Source organism: Girardinichthys multiradiatus, chromosome 7 (genome assembly GCF_021462225.1).
Source record: "Girardinichthys multiradiatus isolate DD_20200921_A chromosome 7, DD_fGirMul_XY1, whole genome shotgun sequence".
Classification (NCBI taxonomy): domain Eukaryota; kingdom Metazoa; phylum Chordata; class Actinopteri; order Cyprinodontiformes; family Goodeidae; genus Girardinichthys; species Girardinichthys multiradiatus.
Genome location: NC_061800.1, coordinates 21,955,663 through 21,981,254, shown reverse-complemented (window position 1 = coordinate 21,981,254; position 25,592 = coordinate 21,955,663). Strand labels below are relative to the sequence as shown.

Sequence of the window (25,592 nt, the reverse complement as noted above, 5' to 3'; positions counted from 1 at the left end):
GCAGCATGCAGCAACCGGTGGGGGAGGGGAGAGTTGTGTCACCCTATGCTTAAACAGCCAGAGAAATCTCCGGACACTGCAGGACTTACTCTGGCATCTTACTAAAAGAACAGAATGATGGCAACTTTTTGTGGTTTTAAAACTGCAAGTTTTACAAACTTTATCATACCTGCATACATGTAAACTTCATCTCTTATTGCAGAGACAAGTATACACTCTCCATTCAACTAAATATGAATTTGCAAACAGCAACACAGATAAAGTTGTGAGATGTGGTGGCAGCACTCTTTCTTTCCAAACCCATTTGGGTTTTTAGGATGCAAATTGCTGCATTTTTGTTAGATGACAACCTACACACATCTGCTTCAATGGTAATTCATATTAAACAAGCTTGTCATCCATGTCAGCAACCTAATGCTACAACTAAAGTCCTGCTAATGCTAAAACGGTAGCCATCGTTAGTTCTGCGGGATTTACTACACATACAGTTCTGTTCATGCTCCGATCGGCCATAGCACACCGCCAGGTACTTAAAGGTACATGTGGGACATAGAGGGTTTATTAAACAGCAGTTCACTGTTGGTGCCATTCGTTTGCCATCTTGTGAGTCCAAAAATATTTTAAGCTGCCATTTCAGTGGTTCACCTCTGCCTGTGATGGTCCCTAGATGATTCCTAGTTGACTCTCAAGAATTAATTGTCCAGAAGGCTGATGGTTTGTAATTTAGCTAATTAAATAGAGACACTGATTTTTGAAAAAAAGGTTTTATTTTTGCTTCTGCTGGTTGTTTAAACACATACCAAGTATAGTTCTTAATTAGTTTTAACGTTAATTTGACCTCATTCCAAATTCCTCAAAACAAACCTTGGTTCTTAAACATAGTTTGGTGCCTAAAGTATTTTAACTTGAAGTTGAGGTTTTCTGTTAATTCTTGAGCTGTTTGTGTTTATTCTGTATATGTGTGGAGGGCTTGCTGTTTGAGAACGCCAGTGTGTGAATTCACTCCTTCGTTTATTTGTCTATAATACCACACCTCACCAGGCAGGTATTCATAATACCATAACTGAGGCTGAGAGCTGTTTAGCTATTAATTTCTGGTTTTCAGGTGGTGCTCTGTAAATATTATATTACTTAGGGCAAATGAAAGATGCAAACATAGAATAATTCAAGTCTTCCCTTTGTTGTCACCTGGACAACAGACTAGAGTGGAGATGCAACTGTGAAGCCGTCTACAAGAAAGGACAGAGCAGACTGCACTTCTTGAGGAAGCTTAGGTCCTTTGGTGTTTGCAGCAAGATGCTGCATATCTTCTATAAGTCTGTTGTGGAGAGTGTGATCTCTTCTGCCATCATCTGCTGAGGAAGCAGCATCAGAGCCAGGGACTTAAAAAAGCTCAACAAGCTAATAAAGAAGGCTGGCTCTGTTCTGAGGACTCCTCTGGAACCTCTGGAGATCATTGTGGAAAGATGGATTCTTCATAAAATGAAGAACATTATGGAATTATGGAGAACCCTGAGCATCCTCTTCATCAGACTGTCCTACAACAACAGTGTCTTCATTTAGAGGCTTCTTCAGATCTGCTGTAAGACGGAGCGCTACAGGAGATCCTTCCTGCTCACAGCCATCAGCATCTACAACGGCTCTTTGAAGAAACCTTCATAATGAGCTACAACAACATTTAATTTCCCTTTGGGATTAATAAAGTATTTTTGAATTGAATTGAATTGAATTAAAGATTGTAGCACTGTGGTAAACCAGGTAATGTCATCATTGTTTTAGGAATTGAGCTGGCTGTTGGCTAATGTGTGCAGGCAGAGTTGATATGATTAGTCATTATATGGACAATGTGGGCTTTCAGAACAATTTTTATCTAAATATTTTTCATTGATTTGAATTTCTTCGAAGGTGAAAAAAAATGTGGTTAATCCCAAATGTCATTGCATTGCTGTGTTTCCTCGTTGCAGATGACACACAGTTAAAGAGAGTCAGCGGTTAGGCTGCGTGCCAGGTTTAATAAAAACAATCTGCTGCTGCAGGAAAGATTACAACTTAACTCTAACTAACTTACCATCACTGTTGTTATGCCCATTTTAAGGATTTGCTTTGGAAATCTTAAAGGAAATTAAAAGTTTTAACAAAGCCTATATTGTTTTTCCAAAAGTAAATTGTATTGTTTTGCCTAAGGATGTTTTTTTCAATAGAAAAGAGGAAGAAACAAAAGTGAAACTTCTGTAAAATTGCTAAATTTGTTATGCAACATTTTGGTCAAAGACTTTATTAGCCAACTGAATCATTGCATTGTAAATTAAAGCACCTTAAAGCTCAGTTCCCACGATTAAAACTGAAACATTGTTCAAAACACCAACCAAACCTTTTAAGGTTCATCGATCAGTTTTATTAGAAGGCAAGTATTATTTAAGGCTGGGAATTGAAGTTATTTTTTAGTTAGCAGATTTCTGCATCATAATATAGTATGTTCAATCTGATCCTTGACAGTTTACTTACAACCTTGGCACCTACCTTTAATTCTACTCTTTCTGCATTGTAGTTAATGCCACACATAAAGTCTTTTATTTACACCTTTTTTCCATTTACTGTTGCCAGAAAGTAAAAAAAAAAAAAGCCTGAAATTAAGTTGCATTAACACTAGATTTTACTCATGGTCACTTGAAAACCTCCAGAAGATTTAACCTCAAGGTGAACAGCTCCAGAATTTATTTAAGCCAGGTAAACGGAAACCCTCGTCTCACATAAATTACAGACAACTTATATGCCATATTTACAAATACAGTTTTAAAGAAGTATTTAATAAATAAATGCACCAATTTATGTCACTAATAAGATGAAGTAGTTATTTGTACCACTGTTTAAGTAGTGTAATCAACAGCTGCATGTCAACAACAAAGAATCTGCAGATTTGACATGCACGTGTTGGACAGATCCCTGTTTGGGCAACATTCATTACAGGACCAGAAATTGACATTATTAGTTCATTGATCCAAGAAGCGCTTCTCTACTAGCGTTCTGAAACTTTTTAAATATTTTGATCAAGCCAAATATATTATTTCTCAGATAAAACAAACATAAATGAAAAAACATAAATGATGGAAACTCCGAAACACACAATAACAAAAAACAAATGCAACAGAAAAACATTGCGAAAGAAAAATGCTGCAGTCACAGAAAATAGAGAGAAGCAAAAACCTACAACCACAAAAAAAAAGAAAATAAATAAAATGCTAAGGAAAAACTGCAAATAGAAAAACAGCGAGTTAGGAAAATTTGCAAACTCTCTCCACAAAACGTAAGAGCACCAGACCACTAGGGGGAGTTAAACACGAAGTCATGTCAGACCAGACCCTCAGTAAAGACAATTACAGGATGTCCAGAAGAAACGTGAATTGAAAGAAAGAAAAGGTATGTTGTCCTTCATGTCTTTTTTAAACAAGTGGACAAGTGGTCGTAATATTTAACAAGATTAGCAGCATATTTACATCAGTGATATAAGTGGTTGGCTCCCCCTAGTGGTCTGGTGCACTTCCGTTTTGTGGAGGGGGTATGCAGATTCTCCTAACTTGCTGTTTTTCTATTTGCAGCATTTTTCCGTTGCATTTCTTTTGTTGGGTGTAGGTTTCTGATTATATTTACTGTGATGGCAGCATTTTTCTTTTGCAAGGTTTTTCCATTGCATTTCTTTTTTGTGTTTGTGTGTTTTGGACTTTGCATCATTTATGTGTTTGCAACAATTTAGCCGTTTGCTGCGCGTTTGCACCTGTTGGCCACTGTGGATACTTCATTGCACAAGAAGAAAAGCTAAAAGTGGCCCAATGAAGATAGCACAAATGTGTGCAACAGTCTGATTGGTTGGCACAAACACAGCAGACTCTCTGAAAACATATTAGATATAACAAAATCTCATTGCATGCATTCTCACAAATAATATTTACACAATGAAGAATCAAGCACAAACACATTCCACAGTGTCAGTTGTATGAATGTCAGAAAAGCCAGTAAATGCCACACCTATACTGTCAACTATTTCTTTCAGATACATTTTTAATGGTTAGACTGTGCAATTATATTTTGTTCACACCTTGCTAATAAAATTGGTCTTAGACATCATTCATAATGACAACTCTGTAAAAAACCTGCCCCTTAATTAATTTTCAGTTCTGCAAGTTGTTTTTCTTGTATGGAAACTATAGTTTGATTCTGAACGAAGAAACAAAAACAAAAAAACATTACATGTTACAGGAAGCTGCTGTGTGTTTTAGTTCCCTCTGTAGTGGGTGCATAATATATCCACTCCAATACAACTCTTTTGAGCACCTTGTAAAAGTATTCACACTCTACCAAGATGTTTGGTAGAAAACTACTACTGCATATCACTCCGAACACATCTTCCACACTGTGAAACATGGTGGTGGCAGCATCATGTTGTGGGGATGCTTTAAGTTTGCAGGGACAGTGATGCTAATCAGTGCTGATGGGGAGATGGATTAAAATAAATACAGGAGAATAAAAAAAACATGTCTTAGGCAGCAAACGTTTTGAGACAAGGGAGGATGTTAACCTTCCAGCGATGGATCTTCAAATCCAGTAGAAACACTGTGGCAAGATTTTGTGATCTCAAATGATCTCCATCTAATCTGACTGAGCTTGAGCAATTTTGCAAAGAAAAATGTTTTATTTTCTAGATGTGCAAAGGTGGTAGAGACATACATACCCTCAAGCATTAAACTGTAATGGCAGTGAAAGGTGGTTCCAGTAAGTACTGACTCTGAATGCAAAAACATAAATCAGTTCCTTTAACTCTATAATTATGTTCTTCTTTGTTTTAGTCCATGACATAAAATTCTAATAAACACGTTGATGTTTGCAGCAGTTAAATGTAACAAAACAGGAAAAGCTTGAGGTGTATGAACATTTATCCACTGTTAGAAGTATTTAAATTGCAGACTCAGGTGTCCCAAACTATAGCTACTGATAATTATTGAGTGTTGCTAGCACACACACAGCCAAAGTTAATTCAACTTGTAGCAAGAGCTCAAAGTTAATCTGTGTTCCAAGACAAAACCTGGTTTTTGGAGCATGCATCACACCTCGTGTTATGAGGTGTAAGACTGAAGTCAGTTCAGTCCTTGGAGAGAGATCTTTGAGGGGACTGTTTATTTGATCCCAGTAGGAAAACACATAAACTACTTAACAGATATGTATAAAACTAGAGCAATCTCAATGAATTGATCTCTCATTACGGGCAAACATCTCACCATCAAATATTTTTTAGCTGTTTCAAATCCTCCACCTTGAAATCCTGATGGGCCTTGGTAACTATAGGTATTCAAGGCGCAGCCAGAGGATGCAGGATTTCATTAGATCAGGTAACTAGACACAATTCACAGATCCCAATTAACGGAAGTTAAGGGAGGCTTTGGTTCCTGCTGGTACTCACGTTTTCACAGATATTGACAGCAGATGGAGTACAAGAAGGAACATGCAACTGCTCTTTATCACAGTGTTGCAAACAGAAAGTTCCCAGGTCACATTTGTGACTCATCACATCCTATCATACGCCCTCTGTTAACTGTCAGACTGCAAAATTTAAGGAAGAGGTTGAAATACCCCTCCGAGATGACCTTTGTTTAGCCACGTTAGCTTAAAGGTCATAAGAAGTGCGGAAAGTAGAATCATGTGTGTCTTTCTTTGTATCTGCTTACCACACAGTGAAACAGGAAGCAATAATCACCTCTTTTTGTTGCTGCTAACTGTTAAAGACAAACCAACGATGCTCAACTGTTTGTTGCAATTTTCTGCAGATATCCTGCTGCACTCTCATAGTAAGAAATCCAACATTATTATTTTTTGACATTTAAAGGAAGAAGGGAAACATTTTCAACACCGATGTGAACTCTTAGAGCTTAACATTAGTGGTTACCTTTATTATCATACACAATCAAACAAAGCAGAGAGCAGGGAGACAGTGACTAAACAAGTGTTATAAGAAGTCATGGAGGGTTCTGTGTTTGTCTAAACATGTGAGAAAGAAAGGAAGTGACAGAGAGGACTTGCTTCCAAAAGGCTGATTTGTGTTGAATTCTTGTTCTCTTACTGTGTTGTTCTTAGTAGTTCTTGTTTTTCACTTTTACTACAGACTTTAAGAAATATAGTTTTCCTACAGATAAGGTTTCATTGGCTTGTTGTTATTTCAAATAACAAATCATGGGTAGAACTATTTGTAATGTTTTTAGATACACTAGACTGAAATGCTTTATGTACATACTGAGTCAAATAGGGGTAGGGTTTAATAAGCACTGGCTTCTTCCTGCTTCTTTACGAACTGAATAGGAAGGTTTTATTTTATGTTTATCATCTGTAAAATTATACAGGTTGTGGAACAGACAGGAAAGCATCCATGAGGAAGGCAAAACAAACTGTCAACTGGATTGATTTAGGTCACCTATCTATGATCCATATAACACATATTAATGTTTTCTGGTATGCGTTGGAGTTTTTACCTCTGTAATCAATTTAGACTTGACTTAAACATATTTATATTTTTTTTAAAGTCAGTATTAAATAAAAACAAACATATGTCCAGCTTAGCACTGATCTGTCAACACCAAATGTTAAAAAAAGCGTATTACATCACCATTAACGTAAATGGTACATGTGCTGGCGTAAACAGGAAATATGGGATTTGCAGCTTTGTTGTGTAAACACATGATAGAGGTGTAAGGATTAGGGGAAGGGTTGGAAGTGGCTGATAAGACCCGATCAAGCAGCAAACCGACGGGTTTGCGTCAATGTTTCAAAACAACTCTGGCGTTCCACGTTTGCCCGTTTCTTTATATCGCAAACCTCAAAAAAGGCTTCTTTCAAAAATGTGCCAACCAACAGAATTTCTAATAACATCTGGAAAAAGTTAAAGAAATTATTTTGTCCCTTACAAGCACAAGTCTCTTTACTTTTTTAGCAGTTTGATAAATTACATACATACCCCGGATATCTAAGTCAAATAAGTGAATTCCCGAAACATAGCATTGAATTTGTTTATGCAAGAAATGCTGCTGCTTTCAGGCGCTGACTAAACAAATACCCTGTGTGTGCTTTGCCCACACAGGAAATACAACATCTGCAGCATGCAAGGGATGCTCACACTCAAATGGCGGCAGACATTTAGTTATGAAAAAAGCGTGACTAGATGCTCTGTGGGCCATGTGGTTTTGTTGCAAGTGTGCATCAAAATAGTGTGTGACCTTTGAGTTGTGACATTTTGCATGTGATTTGCATTCCTTTAACATTTGAGAGCATGGCAGAACACAATTAGGAGTTTGCTGTTTACAGTGACATTTTTTCTGCACATGTCATGCAGTGTTACATCAACACGCTGTTGTCTTTTTTTATGATCTGTGCCACTCAGCAGCCCAAACAGTTCTGACATGTTTTGTTGACTTTGTCTTTGGACATTATGTATTTGTTCCCAAACTGATAATTAGAGGCAGAAATTTACACAAGTAAGCCAATTGCAGTGAATCTAACATACGTTCTGTGGTTTTGTGGTGATAAAAAAGGACTCCTTAAATAAAAGCAAACGGAGTCATACTGACAATACTGATAAGATTATGCATTTGCGAATTGCTGATATCCTTGTATGCATAATCTACAATGTCAAGCTGCAAACAATACAAAAGCAGAACTAAAACTACCCTGTAATGGTAGGAAGGAGTCTTCTTAAATCATTGTGGGAACAAAACCTGATAAAACTGTAGATCAAAGATAAGATGTTCAGTTAACCTCTGTTTAACACAAGATTCATTATTCAGCACAATAAAAAAAACTGTCAAATAGTAAAACATTGTCGTCTATTTGGACATTATTATATGTAACAGATTGTAAAATTATCTTAATACAACTATAAATGGGCATTTAATTGTATTTCACTAACTGAAACCACAAACGCAGAAGCAGTATGTAAAAAATAATCGTTTTACCTTTTCTGCTTTCAGAAAAGAAGCAGCCAAGTGCTGCTCCTCAATGAACGTGATTAACTTGAAACTGAAAAATAAGCAAAATGGAAACTCTCTACAGAATCATTGGTTTTGCAGTTTTGCAAACTTATTTTGCAGCTCCAGTGCTTGTTTAGAGTCTACCAAGAACTTTCATGTATACCATTGTGTAAAATAGTCAGATGTGTTGCCATCTGTTTGATAGCTGAGCTTTGTTTAAAATGGGTCAGCAACAGGACATTGATCTTAAACACAGCAGCAAATCTATAACCTAATGGCTGAGAATGAAAAATATTGAGGTGCTTTATTGAGCCAGTGGAATGGTCCATTCAACTTGTCCTTAGAAGTTGAAATTTCTCATTTCCAAGTCAGGAAAACAAATAGAATGGCCCCTAAAATCAGAATCCTGTCTATGTGAGGCAGGATCAAATTCAACATGGCTGCTTTGTATATAAATTGATCAATGTTTAAATTATAGCCTTTATTTTTGCACTTCTGACAGTTTGTGGCTCATCAAACCATTGGCACACAAAGTATTGTGGAAAATCTATTTGTAAATACATGACTTTAGTGTTTTAATCCATTCAATGGAGATAAACACGTTTATCAATTTTCTTATTGCTAACAGTAGTTAGCCTGGTCACTGAATACAAGTTGGGTGTGACATCATTCCCAAAACCAAGTTTTGTCGTCCAAAACCAATCATACATCAAAAAAACAGGAAATGCCTTGAAAGGAAGACTTAAAGCAAGACGTGGATAAATAAAGGCCTGCACACCTTAATCATTAAACAATGAAAGAAGAATAAGAGGAAAAGTCAAAATGTTTAGTTGCTAGTGGTTCTCATAAAAGTGTAGCATTAAGAAAAGCACAAAAACTGACTTTAAAGATACGGATTCATTCACAGATGTAAATATTTCACATTCTGACCAAAACGTTCCCCAAAGTTTAGACAGGTATTTAGAAAGTCCAAAATATGCATAAAAACATTACTTCACTCTTGAGGAGAGAGAGGGAGAGCATTTGATAAAGCTAGATCTCCAACCAGCTAAAGAAAAGAGTTAATTCATAAAATCCCTTTCAGAATTATCCTTTCAGTAGGTAGAGTTCATGTGTGTGTGTTTATGTCTTTTTATTTAAATAATTGTTTTATTAGTGTGATTGATCTGTGATGGACTGGTGACCAATACAGATAAGCGATGATAGACAATGGATTACTGATGTTATCTGATGTGTTAGTTAAATTTACAATAATAGAATAGAATAGATTAGAATAGAATAGAATAGAATAGAAAAAATAATATAACATAATATTTCATACTTCATTACACATAGTGAAAGGCCTGTCATTGAGGAAGGAGCCTTTATGCCAGAAGCAACATGAAAAAGTAAGATTACAATTTAGAAAAAAAAGAAATGCATTTTTGGTGACATGTCCTATGGTCCAGTGAAACTAAAATTGAAGTGCTTGGCCGTAATGAACATTGTTACATTCAGACTACAAAAAGGGGAAGATAGACTTAGAACATCATCGAGTCCTAATCGTTCCACCAAATTAGTTACAAAGTAGTTTAATTAAGGAAAACAAAGTCAATGTTGAAGAGTAGCCATCAGTCAGGAAGGATATCCAAAACATTTGACCCAAGTCACAAAGTTCAAAAGGCAGTTCTTTTGAATTCTACTAAATTCTGAATTTGAAGAAAGTTTAAAAATTCTCAAAAACAATTCTCTCTATTGCTATCCTTTGCATATGTAGCATTACAGTATAAATATCTGATATGTTCCACTGTAGTCAGTTCAACTGTTCTTACGTAGCTCTTTACAAAACTCATACATCTCTGAAAAATTGGCGTGCATTTTGTGATATAGATTTGTTTTTCTGGCTGCATGGTGGTGCAGTTGGTAGCACTGTTGCCTTGCAGAAAGAAGGTCCTTGGTTCAACTCCTGGCATGGGGGTCTTTCTGCTTGGAGTTTGCATGTTCTCCCCCATGCATGCATGGGTTCTCTCTGGGTACTCTGACTTCCTCCAACAGCCCAAAAACATGACTGTTAGGTTACCTGGTCTCTCTAAATTGCCCTTAGGTGTGAATGGGTGTGTGCATGGTTGTTTGTCCTGTATGTTGCCCTGTAATGAACTGGCAACCAGGTGTACCCTGCCTCTTGCCCATAGACGACTGGAGTTAAAGTTTATTTGTATAGCACATTTCAGCAACAAGACAATTCAAAGTGCTTTACATTATGGCAAAAGGCATTTTAAAAAGTACATTGCAGTGGCATGATAAAGGAAAGTAAAAAAAGGAAAGAAAAGTTGGACTACAGATTGAAATTAAAGACCTCAACGTTTTTGTAAAATCTAAAGACTAAACAAACCCTCTGCAGGAAGATTTACATCTTTTACCCATTCATTGATGCACTCTGTGCTTTTTGATCCATATTTGTTATTTATTTTTTAAAGATAAAATCAAACATTTCTCTCTGGGGAGGAAGTAATTCCTTAGAACCCCTCAGGGGTTAACAGTGTGGGGGGTTGTGACCTCTTTTTGGATGTGTGGTCATCGGCATTTGGATCGACTGAGTGGTGACGGTGGAGCTGAGCTGGTTGGCGTTTCTCCCTGGGATGTCATTGATGTGGTGGGTTTGTGTGGTCGCGGGGGCATGGTGGGGGCTGTCAGCCCCGGGTGCGTGCCGAGGACTGCTTGCCAGGTGAGTTTGTCCCGTCTTGGTGTGAGCCGGGACTAGTCTGGCCTGGTGCTGGGGTGGTCTGCCTGTCTCCACCCTGGAATGAAGAGGACCACCTTCTGGGTCCAGGGGCTGGTTGCCCCTCTGAGGTATTGGTACCGGACCTCAAAACAAAAAAAGAAAAAAGGACCCTTCTGGTCCATCAGACGTCTGAGTAATGGGTGGATATTCCTTTAAAATGTGTCCTCGTCTGGACCAAGAGTCAGATTTTTCTTCACACTGTGTAACTTTCCCCCAAAATATTGTTAGGAGAGCCCAGCTCAGCCACGGTCTGTTGGGGAGGGGTTCTTCCACAGTGAACTGCTCCTCACTGCACACATTTATTTATTTAATCCATTATTAAATAATTAAATATACCATGAAATTAGGGGCTGCACGGTGGTGCAGTTGGTAGCACTGTTGCCTTGCAGCAAGAAGGTCCTGGGTTCAATTCCCAGCCTGGGGTCTTTCTGCATGGAGTTTGCATGTTCTCCCCGTGCATGCGTGGGTTCTCACCGGGTACTCTGGCTTCCTCCCACAGTCCAAAGACATGCCTGTTAGGTTAATTGGTCACTCTAAATTGACCTTAGGTGTATGAATGAGTGTATGCTTGGTTGTTTGTGTGTTGCCCTGCGATGGACTGGCGACCTGTCCAGGGTGTACCCTGCCTCTCGCCCATAGACCGCTGGAGATAGGCACCAGCTCCCCTGCGACCCACTATGGAATAAGTGGTAGAAAATGACTGACTGACCATGAAATTATGAAATGCACAATTAAATAATTGAATCCTATTAAATAAACAAGTATACCTTTTGATTAAATTAATTTAAAAATACATGTAATTATTTCACTCTATACTTATATAATGAATAAATAAATATAGAGTAAAAATAATGCATTTTTAGGGGGTCACCAATCTCTGGCACTGTTATTTTTGGGGTCACAGGTTGAGATTTTTGGGAACCCCTGCAATAACTGCCTGTTGCATGATTGTAGCATCCATCCATCCATTTATCATCTATACAAGCTTTTCCTTGCAGGGTCCCTGGGGGTTGGTGGCTATTTCCAGCTCTCATTGGGCAAAAGGTGGGGTACAACCTGAACAGGTGAGGAGTCCATCGCAGGGCAACATAGAGACAAGGAGAGCCAACTACCATGCACACATACACTCACTCCTAACACCAATTTAGTGTAACCAATAAACCTAACTCATGTTTTGGACTGTGGGTGAAAGCCAGGGTACCAGAAGAGAACCCAGGCATGCACAGGGAAACTCCATACAGAGAGACCCAGGCTGAGACTCGAACCCAGAACTTGGGTTGGCTGCAGGGCTAATAAAAAGTGCTATAAATGTAACGTGCATAATTAATAATTAATGTAATTTTACTTGTATCCTAACGATGTATATTTGTGTTGCTGCAGGTGGAGGCTTGAATGAAAAAGTAGGCATACTTGAGAATAAAGGTTTCAGATTCAAATGCATTTCATTTTAGAATGTTTTAGATTTGGATAACAGCAAATCAGTCTGCTTTATGTTTCTGCTGAAGCTGCGCGCGCTCCCGCTCTGTGGAATGGAATGGTGAAGCGCGAGGCAGAGCCCGCGAGCAGCCAGCCCGGCGGACGGAAACATCACGTGGTGACACATCTTTACGACTGACGTCACCGTCCCCATCTCCAAGCAACCGCTCCATCAGCACTCGCGTCACCGAGCGCCCGAGCCGCGCCGTTGCCCGGCAACCCGCGCCTTACGCTCGGGTCCGGCCTCGCCTCGCACCCAGCTCGGAGCTCTGACGCGAGTGTGACGTTAATGAGGTGGGTATCAATTTGTTATGGTGGCGGAGGGGAGGGAGAGAGAGAGGGGAGGCGGGGATGAAGGAAGGGAGGGAGGAGGAGGAGGAGTTCCCTCCGGTGAGTGCAGAAGCCCTCTGCTCTGCATTCCGGCGGAGCTTTCAGGCACACACCGGCCGCTGCGCAGTCCCGGGCCGAAACCATTTCTCTTGAGCTCAAAGAGAAGACCTGAAGGGGGAAAGTTGCACCGCGTGTGGTTCCCGCAGTTTTTCCTTCTTTGATGTGTTTGTTATTCGGAGCTGTGGTGGAATGGTTCACTTTTCGTCACAGAGCTGTCTGAACTGTGAGAGAAGACGCTGTATGTCTTTTTAAGGTAAGACTTTGTAATCTTTTAGTGCTTAATATTTGGTTTGTACCTTATTGTCACAAACAAAAATCATCTAATTTGGTCAAGTGCGATAATTTCACATTTTCTTTTTTGTCACTTTTAGTTGACAAGTGTTTGTTCTTTGTTCAATTTGTGGAACTAGAGTATTTTTTTAAGAATAAAATATCTGAATTATTTAACAAAACATAGTATTGATTTTGAGTAAATATAATAATCATAATCATAATCCTAATAATAACAATAATAATAGTAATAATAATAATAATAATAATAATAATAGAACACCTACTTTTGAACATCTCATTTTTCTTTTATTTCCTAGGTCTATATAGGTTAAATTTAGAATACCATATAACACATGAGTATTTGTCTCCAGTGACATCTTTCCCGTTTGCGCTTGTCTCTACAGGTACAAGCCTACCTTTATCCAAGCATTGTTACTACAATTGGTGTACCATGGTGATCATGACAGACACCAGCAGGGCTGCTCAACCCAGCCCTGCGCAGGGGAGGCCACTTCAGGTCGGCTTCTATGAGATCATCCGCACCCTGGGGAAAGGAAACTTTGCAGTGGTGAAACTGGCCAAGCACAAAGTCACCAAAACACAGGTCAGTAGTCATTCTCCTATTATGAATTTGTAGATATTTTAAATTGCATGCCTATTTTTATTGTTTTACTTATTGTTTGCTTATACCTTTTTCGTGTATTTTACTTTCCAGGTGGCAATAAAGATCATTGATAAGACCAGGCTGAGCCCCTCTAACTTGGAGAAAATTTACAGAGAGGTGCAGATAATGAAGCTGCTGAACCATCCCCACATCATCAAGCTCTACCAGGTGTGTGTCTTATCTTAGCTTCATCTGCTGCGGTTTTGCATGTGGTCCAACAGTACGTGTGCAGATTACTGGAAGGCGTGCAGGTTCAGAGTTTCCCTCCTTAAATCTGGGACTTTGTCTGAATTTGTGGACGAATGTAATGTGGAAAGCTGCAGGTTTAACGGTGCTGGACTGCAGAGCATTGTGCGTCATTCCTGCATACTTTAGGAAATAGCAGTGGCAATATGTGAGAAGGAAATAAGGGGAATTTGACATTTAAGTGGTTTTCACCAGCTTGTGGTGAGCTGCTGATTCTCAGGGTATTCAAAATCATAAGTACAGCTCAGCATTAGTGCAATCCTATTTGACCTTCCCCTCTATCTCTCTCTGTGTGTGATACAAGTGCAAGGACATCTATGCACACCAGTGGATTGTGGGAACAATGCATTTCTGGTCATGTTTTTTGGTTATGCAATGGTAGAGGTTGGCTGCAGAAATGTTGGTGTGAGAGCAGTCAGGTTAGTGCTGGTAAAGGAAGTGTGCAGCATCAGAACATTAAGTCCAATTAGCACTTGTTAAAGCCAAGTGCAATGTGTCTGCATGTCACGTGAAAGCCTCCTCGCAAAGCTCTGCTTTACTTCTAATCAAATAGAAGACTTAGTGAGAAGAATCCGCTTTTACCATCTCAGCTGACCTTGCAGGCGCTTTGGCACACGTCTGGCAACAAACACACAAACAAATACCCATGGGAACAAGCACCCGATGGTTGTTTTATTATTATTAATTCTGTTTTTGTTTTGCTGCTTTTGAGAATTACTATACATCTTCATTTAAGGTCTTAAAGCACATTTGAACTGAAAGAAAAAAAGCGTGACATTATTTCTGGGAAGCCCCACATTACTTCCTCTCATATGTTAGATCAATATCAAGCTATAACAATAATGAACAAAAATCTATATCTATACTGTTTTAGTGTATTTTTTAAAATTGAATGAAAAATAACTCTATAATTACCCTGTTTTCTTCGCTTTGTTAAGTGTAAACCACATTATTTCATTTTCAACAATTTTTGTGTAATATGATTGTATGGTCAGAACCTACATAAAGACAATGCAAAAATATATTATGCACATGAAAACTATAAATGCCTACTATTTATTGCTGATGTCTATATATTAGTTTTACCAGACTGGATTTGCTCTGCATGGCTTCTGCCTTAAATGAATTTTGCACATGAGCTGCATCTTAGTTAGATTTATCAGACTGAATAATTCAAATGACTGATAACTGCTTGCTGCTAATGTTGCTATGCATTGGCCGGTAGAAGATTTTCATTTTTGATGGTCTTGGGTAAAAAATACTTTGGTTTCACTGTATTTACTCAAACATTTAAAACCATAATTTAAAACGGGATATGATTGCCTCTGTTTAAAACAGAAATGCAGCAATTTTGTTGCTAAAATAATACTGCGTATTAATTATTACAGTTCATAATAACGTCTATAATGTTCATTTATTGGTATTTTTCATTTCGATACATAAAATACAGAATACGCTGTTTTCTGCTGCTCTGCTCTTTGCAGAGTAACACAAATCAAACAAGCTGATATTACTTTGGTTAATTTGTCTGTTCAAGTAGATGCTGGAGTTGGGTGCTTAACAAACATGCCGACTGTAGCAATACGTGTGGGAGGGGCAGTGCTGCGTCTGTACAATTGTAGAAACGTTCTGTTTTAAGTTTCACATGGCGCCATGTCCAGTCTTAATTGGCATCTACTGAGCTCTCTCGGCCACTTGATTGGCCTGAATCAGCCTGTGAGGAATGTGACGGTGATTAAAGTCTGATCGGTGTGGCTTTAACAGGCTGATGAAACCACTGATGTTCTGTACACTTTGTTTTAGAGCAGCTGATGTAAATCTGTTTGGCTAATTGGTCATGAAACTAGTAACTGATGATAAAGAGCATTGTTGCATCACTCAAATGGGTCTTGTGTCTGTCACTAGCCTCTTTGTGACCTTGCCTCTGGCTGCTGGGTTGATGGAGATGATGGTAGTCACATAATCATCTCTTTCCTGTACTAAGGAAGGAATCTGGCATAAGGCAGTCTTATGATCTTTGTATTTGTGCTGTTTCTTTTGTTGCTCTAAGACCTCTCATCAGCTGCTGCTTCCACTCTGTTACCATCATCATGGGAAAAAAATGCATTTTTCCTCTCTATCGTCAACAATGACTGACCTTTCTTCGTTGTGTTATCGAACCCTCTTTTATCGTTTCTGGAAGGCCCCACCAGTGGGGCACTGAGTATTAACTTAGCCGATATCCTGTGATGTGAGCGGAAATGATGGTAAAGGATCTTCTATGAGGCTTTTCAAATGTAAAATACTGCTGAATGGGGCCCTTTAAAGCTGCAGGTCTGTGACGTTGGCATCACCTAGAGCGGCTCTATCTCACAGATAAATACTGAGTCCCACTTGGTGGACTGGGTATTGATCCACCCCCCCCCTGGTTTTCTAAAGGGCCTGGAAAGAATAAAACTCCTCCATTCAGTGGAATTTGGTGACATTCAGTTTAGAGCCGGCCTGTGGTATTATCCTTACAGGCTTTTTGTCATCTGACGGAAAATTGCTTTGTTGTGCAACCTTTCAGCTAAAACTACTCCGTCCCCAGGGGTCTCGTAGGAAGTGGAGGCCCTCTGTGAGGTCCAGGAAAGGACAGGAAATTTCACCACACGTACGCTGCTTTTAATACAAAACACAGGCCTAGTGTGAGCAAGCCTGTGTGAATGTGTCGCACTTTCTTTGCCATCAGGAGGCTGGGGAACTTTGAAATTCAACACTAGCATCTGTTGCCAACTGGTGCTAGCCACAGGGTAACACTCCCAATTATTTAAGTAGCTGGTCCGTGAGTAAATGTTAAGAATGTTTGATTAGGGTTAGTGTTGACGTGTGTAAACCGGTGTTTAAGACATGGCAAAAAAATGCGTTCAGGAAATTGGTCGGCTTATGTAATTGGAGAGCCTATGGAAAGCCTTAGTATTTCTGCAACGAGTGGAACAAGTTTATGGAGAAGTATGAGAAGGAGGTTTTGGTGGTTAAGAAATGTCTTGTGACTGCAATGGAATTCTTGGAGTAAGTTTTACACTCGACTCATTTCAAACTCTCTTTTCTTTCTCCAGGTCATGGAGACCAAAGACATGCTCTACATTGTGACAGAGTATGCAAAGAACGGAGAAATGTTTGGTGAGTTCTCATCTGATCCTGATAATCTGACACATGGACCCTTTCACTTTCATTTTAAGGTGCCGAGATCAAGTTTGCAAAAGTATGGAATTAGCTTTTATAATTTTCCAGGTCTGGATAAGTATAGGGAAAACAAATTTAGTTTGGAAAAACATTCGATTTTTCCAACGTTTTTTGGAATTTTCTAAAGAACAAAATTCTTATGATTCCTTATATATGCTGTGTTTTTGATTTGTCATTAAACGTCATGCTTTATCTCTGATTAGCCACATCACACTACGGTTTTAACATCTGTAGTTTAAAAGGTTATTTTACAATTTTTTGGACTCTAAACTTAATATTTAGGTGCAGTGGAACTGTGGTTCTTAAACTGGGTCTGGGCACTAAAACAGTTTATTGGGGATTTTTAACAAGCATAATAAAGTGAACTAAGTTCATAAACTGTGCTTTAAAGAATCTGCATTTAATGTAGGATACTTCAGTCCTAATTTGTTATAGATTCTGAAATAAAGCTGATGTGAGTCCAGATTTTTTTTTAAAAGAGTCGGATTCACAATAAAAATAAAAAGCGAGTTTCATTGTTTTGTTTAATGATTTCTGAAACCTACAATTAAGACTCAACTACAATTAAAGACATTTAAGGTTAATATTTGGTACCCAATGTGCAAATTGTAACAAAAACAGTGAAATAAAACATTTCAGTCTCGGAGAAGTGAACTACAATATCTCCTCTCTTCCTCCTTCCAGACCACCTGACCTCAAACGGCCGCATGAGTGAAGACGAGGCACGAAAGAAGTTCTGGCAGATCCTCACAGCGGTGGACTACTGCCACCGACATCACATCGTCCACCGCGACCTCAAAACTGAGAACCTGCTGCTGGATGCCAACATGAACATCAAACTGGCCGGTAGGTCTGTAATATGAACCGTTCACTGCTCTCGTGTTTACTGGGAAGCAAAATGCGAGACAGCGTTAATTGGTTTAAGAGTATTTGCAGCCGCTCTGGGATTCCTAAATGGCCGTAATTAAATCAGTGTTGCTCTGTATGAGTGCTGGTTAAACATGAGTGATGGAGTCAGTTCACTAGGACTAATATTAGGCAGAGTGGATTGACAGCTTGTTTCTCAGGGTGTTCCCCAGGTTTAAACAGTGATAAATTCATCTGTTTTTGCCTTGTAGACTTTGGATTTGGAAACTTCTACAAAGCAGGCGAGCCTCTGTCTACATGGTGCGGCAGTCCACCTTATGCCGCTCCTGAAGTGTTTGAGGGGAAAGAATATGAGGGGCCACAGCTTGACATTTGGGTGAGCACCTGATGGATAAAAGCAAACAACTAACTGGAACTGTTAACCTTGTTAGATAACATAAATTAACCCTTACACTATTGTCCTCACAGAGCCTCGGTGTGGTGCTTTATGTTCTGGTCTGCGGCTCTCTTCCATTCGATGCGTCCAGCCTTCCTGCTCTCAGGCAAAGAGTCACTGAGGGCCGATTCAGGATTCCTTTCTTCATGTCCCAAGGTACCCTTCTCCCTTTTACAAAATCTAACATTGAGTTGAGCAGAATCAGTCAGGCTCATTTCAGTTTTTAATCCCTACAGACTGTGAAAATCTGATTCGTAAGATGCTAGTGGTGGACCCGGCCAAAAGGATCAGCATAGCCCAGATCAAGCAACACCGCTGGATGCTGACCGACCCGTCGGCCGCCCGCCAGACCCTCAGCCATTCCCTCACAGAGTACAACTCCAACCTTGGTGATTACAGCGAACCGGTGCTGGGCATCATGAACACACTGGGCATCGATCGCCAGAGGACAATCGAGGTGACTGAGCTAGAAAAAAAGCTTCTCACTCATCTACAGTGCCTTTTAAATATATTTAAACTCTTGCTATCTGAGCTGCAAGTCATTTGAGGTGTGTCGCTACCAGCTTTGCACATCTGCCCAGCTTCCCTGTCTGTTCTTAAAAAAGTAACGGTACAACATTATGCTTCCACCACCATGTTTTACTGTCGGAATGGCTTTCACTTCGATGTGTGGAGTCAGTTTTTCCATGGCACTGTAGATGAACGTTTTCTAAAATCAGCATCTTTAGTGTGTTATTTTTTTCTGTAAACAGTCATTAATCTGCTTTTTCTTTGTCCTCAGTCTCTGCAGAGCAGCAGCTATAATCACTTTTCCGCCATCTACTACCTGCTGCTGGAGCGGGTGCGAGAGCACCGCGCTCAGCAGCTGAGTCGTCATTGTGGGACCTGGAGCCAGAGGCCCAGAAGCACGTCTGACTCCACTGGCCCAGAGGTCAGCACTCCGTCCGGATGTAGAAAACTCAAACTTGTTTTGATTTTAAATCTTAAGTTGAAAAGTGATTTTTTTTGTTGGTCTTTTCTGGCTGCCTTTAGGTTATCATGGAATCCAGTGAGACGTTTAGAGCTACTCCTTTCTCGATTCCAGTCAAAAATACTTCCCCTGTGTACTCTGAGGTGGAGTGTGACCAAGGTGGATTATTCCAGGTAAATAAAAACCTAACAGCATTCAGCAGCTCACTGTAGTCGTCTGAAGACCAGAATTATCCAGCCTCCAGTCTTCACCAACAGTCTTCCTCCTTCTATTTTTCAGCGGGTGGTGTTCCCAGTGGAGGCCAGCCTGAACAGACTGCTCTGGAACCGCTCGATTTCACCCAACAGCCTGCTTGAGACGAGCATCAGTGAGGAGGTGCGTCCTAGGGACCTGGAGGAGGAGGAGGCGACTCAGACCCTCGGGCCCTTGCTTCCACCCACAACGTCCCGCAGACACACTTTAGCCGAGGTCTCCGCCCGCTTCCACCAGTGCAGCCCTCCATGTTAGTATTTATTGTAAACACAATTTGGAGAAAGCACCTACAGTCTTCTCTCTGCCAGGTCAAAATATTAAAACTTGTCCTCCGTCCCCTTCTGTAGGTATTGTGGTCAGCCCTTCAGATGGAGCCTCATCGGACAGCTGTCTGAAGTCCTCATCTAGTCCCGCTTCCACATTGCAGTCTGCTGTGGGGGCGATGTCAACACTTCTGGCCTCAGGGGCTGAAGGTGGAGCTCTGCTGCCTGCCGGAGCTCCTCTGGCTCTCTCCTCCCACCTCCTTCCTCAAGCTCAGAGCAGTTTGCCTGCTGCCAGCTTCCAGGAGGGTCGCAGGGCATCTGACACCTCCCTCACACAAGGTACGAACTCACACAACCACTTCCAACATGACCTAACTTTCTGTCCGTTGACACCGTGTCACCTTAAGGTTTATGTGTTTTTTTAGGCCTCAAAGCTTTCCGCCAGCAGCTGAGGAAAAACACACGCACCAAAGGGCTTCTGGGTCTAAATAAGATCAAAGGTTTGACAAGGCAGGTTGTTCCCCCGCCCTCCTTCAACCGCGGCAGCCGAGGCTCGCTTGGTCCGGCCTTCTCTGAGCACCGCAGCATGCTAGAGGAGGTGCTGCACCAGCAAAGGTGAGGCTCATTGAAATGTGCATTTTTTAGGAGATACTATTCTGAATGGCTGTGGAATTTGCTATGAAATCATCATGTTTTTGTTTTTTCCAAATTATTTTAGGTAGCTTGAATTGTTATTAATAGGGAATAACAGAGATGTGATAATAGAGATCAGTTTTTTAAATTGTTTTAGGTCTGAATTGTTGATTCTGATTTCTTTTCCTATGTGCTGTAACATAAAAAAGGAAAAAGTAGTTTTTAATTTCAGAGAAAAATTAAAGAATTATAGGTTTATCTCAAAAAGTCCATTAAAGTACATGTTGTTGGTTTATGTGTAGTTTTGATGTCCTTAATGAATAAGAAAATAAAACTCTGATTTTTTATTATTTCACTAGCTAATCACCGATCAGAGCAGATTAGTGATCTTTTGCTGATTAACTGGTGCATCTCTAGACTATAAGCATATTTAAACCGTGTAGTTTTGTCCCGATGTTCGAGCAGAATCTAATTCTTTGCGTCTTTTCCAGGATGCTGCAGATTCAGCACCAACCTCAACCTCAGGTCCAAGCCACACAGACAGGACCTACCCAGAATCCCCTGCTCTTCCTAGCGCAGCAGCAGTCGCCTTCTCCTCCACCTACATCCACATTTACTGCCTCCTCCATCTTTAATACTCCCTCTGCCCAAACTGCCCTGCCTCCTCCTCAGCAGCAGGCTCCTGCGGGCCTCTGGCATCAAACCCTCGAGACGTCATCCTTCTCCGGCTGCTCCTCGCCCGTGTCCAGCTGCTACGCCTCCTCCCTGTCTCCCGTGGCCTCCGCTGCCTACCTTCTTGAGGCTCGCCTGCACATCAGCCAACAGTCTCAGCCTCTCCCCTTCGCCACCCTGCAGCACCCTCGGTTCGCGACCCAGGGCCCCTTCCCTGTCCCATCCAAACTGGCCGTGTGGAATGGGGGCTCGGCGTCCGACGTGGACCACAGCATGCAGGAGCTGGGCCTGGCCGGGCAGCAGCAGCTCAGCAGCTGCGTGATGGTGAAATAAAAAGGACAGTCCCAGGAAATAGAAGAGCACAACTGAGCAGAAGAAACAAAAAGCTGACGCGAGCGACTAACTGACTCATTGTTCAAAATGAGGTACACGTGTGAGAATGTGTACATGTATGTGTGTTATTTGAGACCATATAAGCTAAAGACTAAGCAATAACCAAACTCTGGATGATGCAGTAAATTCAGGAGCCAGAGAAGCAATAACCAACTGAAAGGCTCTCTTCCAGTTCTCCGATGGACTCACTTGAATGAGATCAGCTGAAATATTTGACGCTCAAATTCTGATGCTGTCTAAGTGAACAAGATGATTCTCTCTTCTGCTCTTTGTTTTTGTTCTTCTTTGTTTAAGTAAGAAGACCATTCTTCCCCACTTTGTTCGGCTTTCTAAAGACATTTCTCTGTAGCAGTGCAATGAACATGCAGTATGGCGCCCTGAGCTTAAAAGCGTTCACTGAAGGACTCGTATCGAAACTGTGACGATTAGTTTTGTTCTGTGCGAGATTGTTTTTGCTTAGCAAAATGCTGCTTTTTACCTCAAGCTGCAGAAAGACTGAAACGTTGTAATCAGCCAAAACTGAACGAAGACGTGGTCTCGCTGATTTAGCTAAAGCACAAACAGGTACATTGGTCCTAGTAGAGCCCTAGAGGCGAAGATCCACGATGTCTTTGTTTGCTCTGCACCTCCATGTTAGATGCTTTTACTACCTCCTCAGGCAACAGGGTGAAGACATGGAAACAACACAGGAGAACATGTTTTTTAAGCTAGACATAGAAGAGTACCCCATAGAAATGATACGTCAGCTCGTCCGCCATATTGTGAGCGGCAGATTTTCCTTGGGATGCAAATCAGTAGTAAAAGAAACACTTAAATTTCACCTAATTTGGATGAATTGTTTTTTTTTTTTTATTATAGTACCGGTATGAAACAGTGTGCTTAAAAAGGAGTTAAATTGTACTTTAATTTTCCTCAAAACATATACCAGTTATGAAAAAAATATTAGAGGTGGAACTTTTTCATCTTTTTTTAGATAATAAGATGTAATAATAGCAATAACAGCAGTAAACACCAGTAATTAACTTTTTTTTTTTTGCCATTTATGCTTTTCAATATCACAACAACCACATCCCTCAGGACAGAGCTACCTTGCTAATATTTTTGCCCTCACACTATTGCGGCGACGTTGACCTACGATCTGGACGCTCACGGGGCGTCTCCACTCCTGTCTTTGTTTTTCACTCCAGTATCAGAGGAAAGCTGGACAGAACAAAGACTGTGGAAACAGTGCAATATTTCACACAAAAACATGATGGAAAGACAAGGTTCAGAATTACGTAGATTTTGCCTGAGGTTTTTCTTTGTTTTTTTTACCTTTAAATGTGTTTGATCTCACTGTGCTAGTTGGTCCAGCAGAAAAGGTACTCCTTATGTGATACAATAAACAACACTGTACTGATTTAGAGGAAGGCATTTCAAAAATACGGCTGCTTATTCCTGCAGCGTGCTCATAGTTAACAAAAAGGAAGAAATTTTGGGTTTTACCAAAGAGCGAGCAGCACAAGAGTGGGGTGATCTGTCAACGACACTACTGATTTTTCCTTTTCAAATGCTGTCTCAAGATGTAGCCCAGTGGTTAGCAACCATTTTTTGGTGATCAGAAACTCCTGCTGCCACCGAATCCTAAGGCTACACATTTTCTTTGTATCTCTAGCTGTTACTGTCAGGACCATGGTTGTGTTCTCTCTTTTTTTGTACTTTTCTAAAGAAGAAAAAAAAAAAAAAAAACTAAACCTAAACATAGCAATACCATATTGTGAAGGAAGCTGAACTTTATTCAGTGGCTGCAACTTTAGTTCAGATGAAGCGATGTGTATTATTGTGTGCTCAGTCTCATATCTGTGAAACATCTCATAGGAGAGAAGTGTTTTTCCAGTTTCCCTCCCTGAACCTGGAAACGTGCAGTGTTGATTTTCCAGTTTTTGATTGATTTCACTCATCACTGACACTTGTGCCTTTTATCCGAACAAACTCACAATCAGAGCCCACCGTTTTGATCGTGGCTATGAAGAAGCAATGATGGACGCTCCTGTCAGCGGCCATTCATTCATTCATACATTCATTCATTCATTGGTCCCACTGACGTTTTTTTTTAAGCTTGCCGTTCAAACAAGCAAAATTTGCACTTTATTTCATATTAAGGATTTATTTCTATATGTGTGTTTGTCATGATGGAAAAAAAACCTGTTGATACACTAATTGTGATGCAATCAGTAAGATGATCTTTTTGATAAAACGAGTATTTCCTGTTTTCTTTTTTTCAAAATTGTTACTTGACTGTTTGAGCATGAACATGTCTGTGTGTGTGTGTGTGTGTGCGTGTGTGTGTGTGTGAAGAGGAGGACCAGAAAGAGGAAGGGGAGAAAGTGTTTGTTTAAGAAAGATTGTTTATTTATGTGGCTATTTATTGAAATAAAGTTCACTTCCTGAAGTATGTGTCGTCCCTCCACCTGTTTCTATGGTTTGACTTTTGATGTCTAAAATGATTTACTTTTTGTAACTTTTTGTATGCTTTGATAAAGAGATCATTATTTTTAAATATGACAAATATAAACATAGTTTTGCAAGTTAGTCTATAATATTGCACTTGCATATCAAAGCATTATACTGTATAAAAACCTTAAAAGAAGTTAGTTTTTCATAGCAGCTGCATAATCTGACACTGAAAAATGTTCTCAGATAAAGATCTTACCATCTGATCCAATAAGCAAAGTTTCAGTTTTAACTTGGGTCCTGGTCCAGCCTTAGTTTGTCACAGTTTCAGTTGTTATAAGCTTTTTAAGTCTTGGTCTGACTGAGTTTAGGCGAGCAGCTGTCACTGTTTTGAGCTGCCTACTTCAACGGCACATTCTCTTGTGTTTCCTATTTTGAAGAGTGGCTAAGAGAAACCGACCTCTGTGTCATGCCCGGATAGAAACAGAAAGCCATGAATTACTAATTTAAAATTCCATCAACTTAAAAAATAAATCTTATACGGTGGATATAAAAAGCACACACAGCTCTGTTAAAATTTTGTGAAGTCAAATAATATGATCATGAAAAGTAATTTAGAAAATTTATCTCAGATATAATGTGACATATATCCTGTACAGTTCACCTTAAAAAAAAAAAAAAAAAAAATCTGTTAAAGGAAAAAATATAAGACGCAAAAAGCTGTCACAGACTGGTTGCATGTGTCATATTATGATGGAGTTTTGCAGGGCCACAGTGCAAGCAGGAGCGTAAGAGCCGCATGAGGTTGAATATTTAATAATGACTGAACAGGTAAACTTACACAGAGATGTAGGACACAGAACCTGGGCAGAGTGACAACACTGAGCAAAGCAGGAAAACAGTATCACGAGGCAACGGAGAATAGGGCAGAGACACAGACCATGAGGCAGAGTAATGAACATGGAGCAGGTAAACCAACAGAAGGATCCAGTGGCGAGCAATGAAAACCAGGCCATATAAATACATGGGCAAGAGTGATGAAAGACAAGACAAAACATGTGGGAGCAATCAGGGGGAGATGAGACACAGCCGAGACCAATTAAGGGAGAAAAAGCTGAGGGAGAAGAGCAGACAGAAAGGAAGACGGAGACACTAAGTAAACCATGGGAAGAACTAAAATAGTAACGCTTAGTGAATATAAACTAGGAAAGAAACAGACATCTACAGAAATCCAAAACTCATACACCTAAGGATTATGACAGCATAAGTGTGTGCACTCTTTTTTGAAGCATATTTCTAACCGATTGCAGTGTTTAGTCTTCCTTAGTGGGAGTCTATCATCATGCCACAACATTTGACTTTGCAACATTGGTCCTCTCTCATTTATAGATTTTGAGAACTAAGCTTGTCCACAGTACTCCTTAGGTGACCCCATTCAATTTCTGCCAGGTTTAGTTCTGCACTCTGTTAACCTATTCTAAGCCCTTACTTTTCATCTAGTGAAGCCATTCATGGACTCACAGGGATAGTGATAAAGGTTCCTCTTCATCTAGGTGTTGAATCAAAACTGACTAGTATTTACAAATATACTTACAAATATACTATAATTTGACCAGAAGTCTTGTTCTGTCTGAAGAAAAGTAACCCCAGATC

The 25,592-nt window shown here is 40.0% G+C and overlaps 1 protein-coding gene across 1 annotated transcript; it reads left to right on the top strand.

Annotated features, from left to right (window-relative positions):
• The first annotated feature begins 12,560 nt into the window (after positions 1-12,560).
• sik1 (salt-inducible kinase 1) lies at positions 12,561-23,940 on the top strand. The gene is made up of 14 exons (XM_047370835.1): positions 12,561-12,886; positions 13,311-13,510; positions 13,622-13,738; positions 16,894-16,957; positions 17,705-17,866; positions 18,139-18,263; positions 18,356-18,479; positions 18,560-18,780; positions 19,105-19,254; positions 19,356-19,466; positions 19,573-19,795; positions 19,893-20,147; positions 20,234-20,423; positions 20,933-23,940. The coding sequence occupies exons 2-14, from the start codon at positions 13,358-13,360 to the stop codon at positions 21,444-21,446; spliced, it is 2,409 nt and encodes an 802-aa protein (XP_047226791.1). The 5' UTR covers positions 12,561-12,886; positions 13,311-13,357; the 3' UTR covers positions 21,447-23,940.
• Positions 23,941-25,592: the final 1,652 nt, after the last annotated feature.

Bases quoted from the DNA above. Each gene is read 5' to 3' on its own strand.
- sik1 (XM_047370835.1), top strand. From the start codon at position 13,358: ATGGTGATCATGACAGACACCAGCAGGGCTGCTCAACCCAGCCCTGCG. The intron at 18,480-18,559 runs GTACCCTTCTCC...TAATCCCTACAG, and splicing joins TCCTTTCTTCATGTCCCAAG to ACTGTGAAAATCTGATTCGT. The intron at 20,148-20,233 runs GTACGAACTCAC...GTGTTTTTTTAG, and splicing joins TGACACCTCCCTCACACAAG to GCCTCAAAGCTTTCCGCCAG.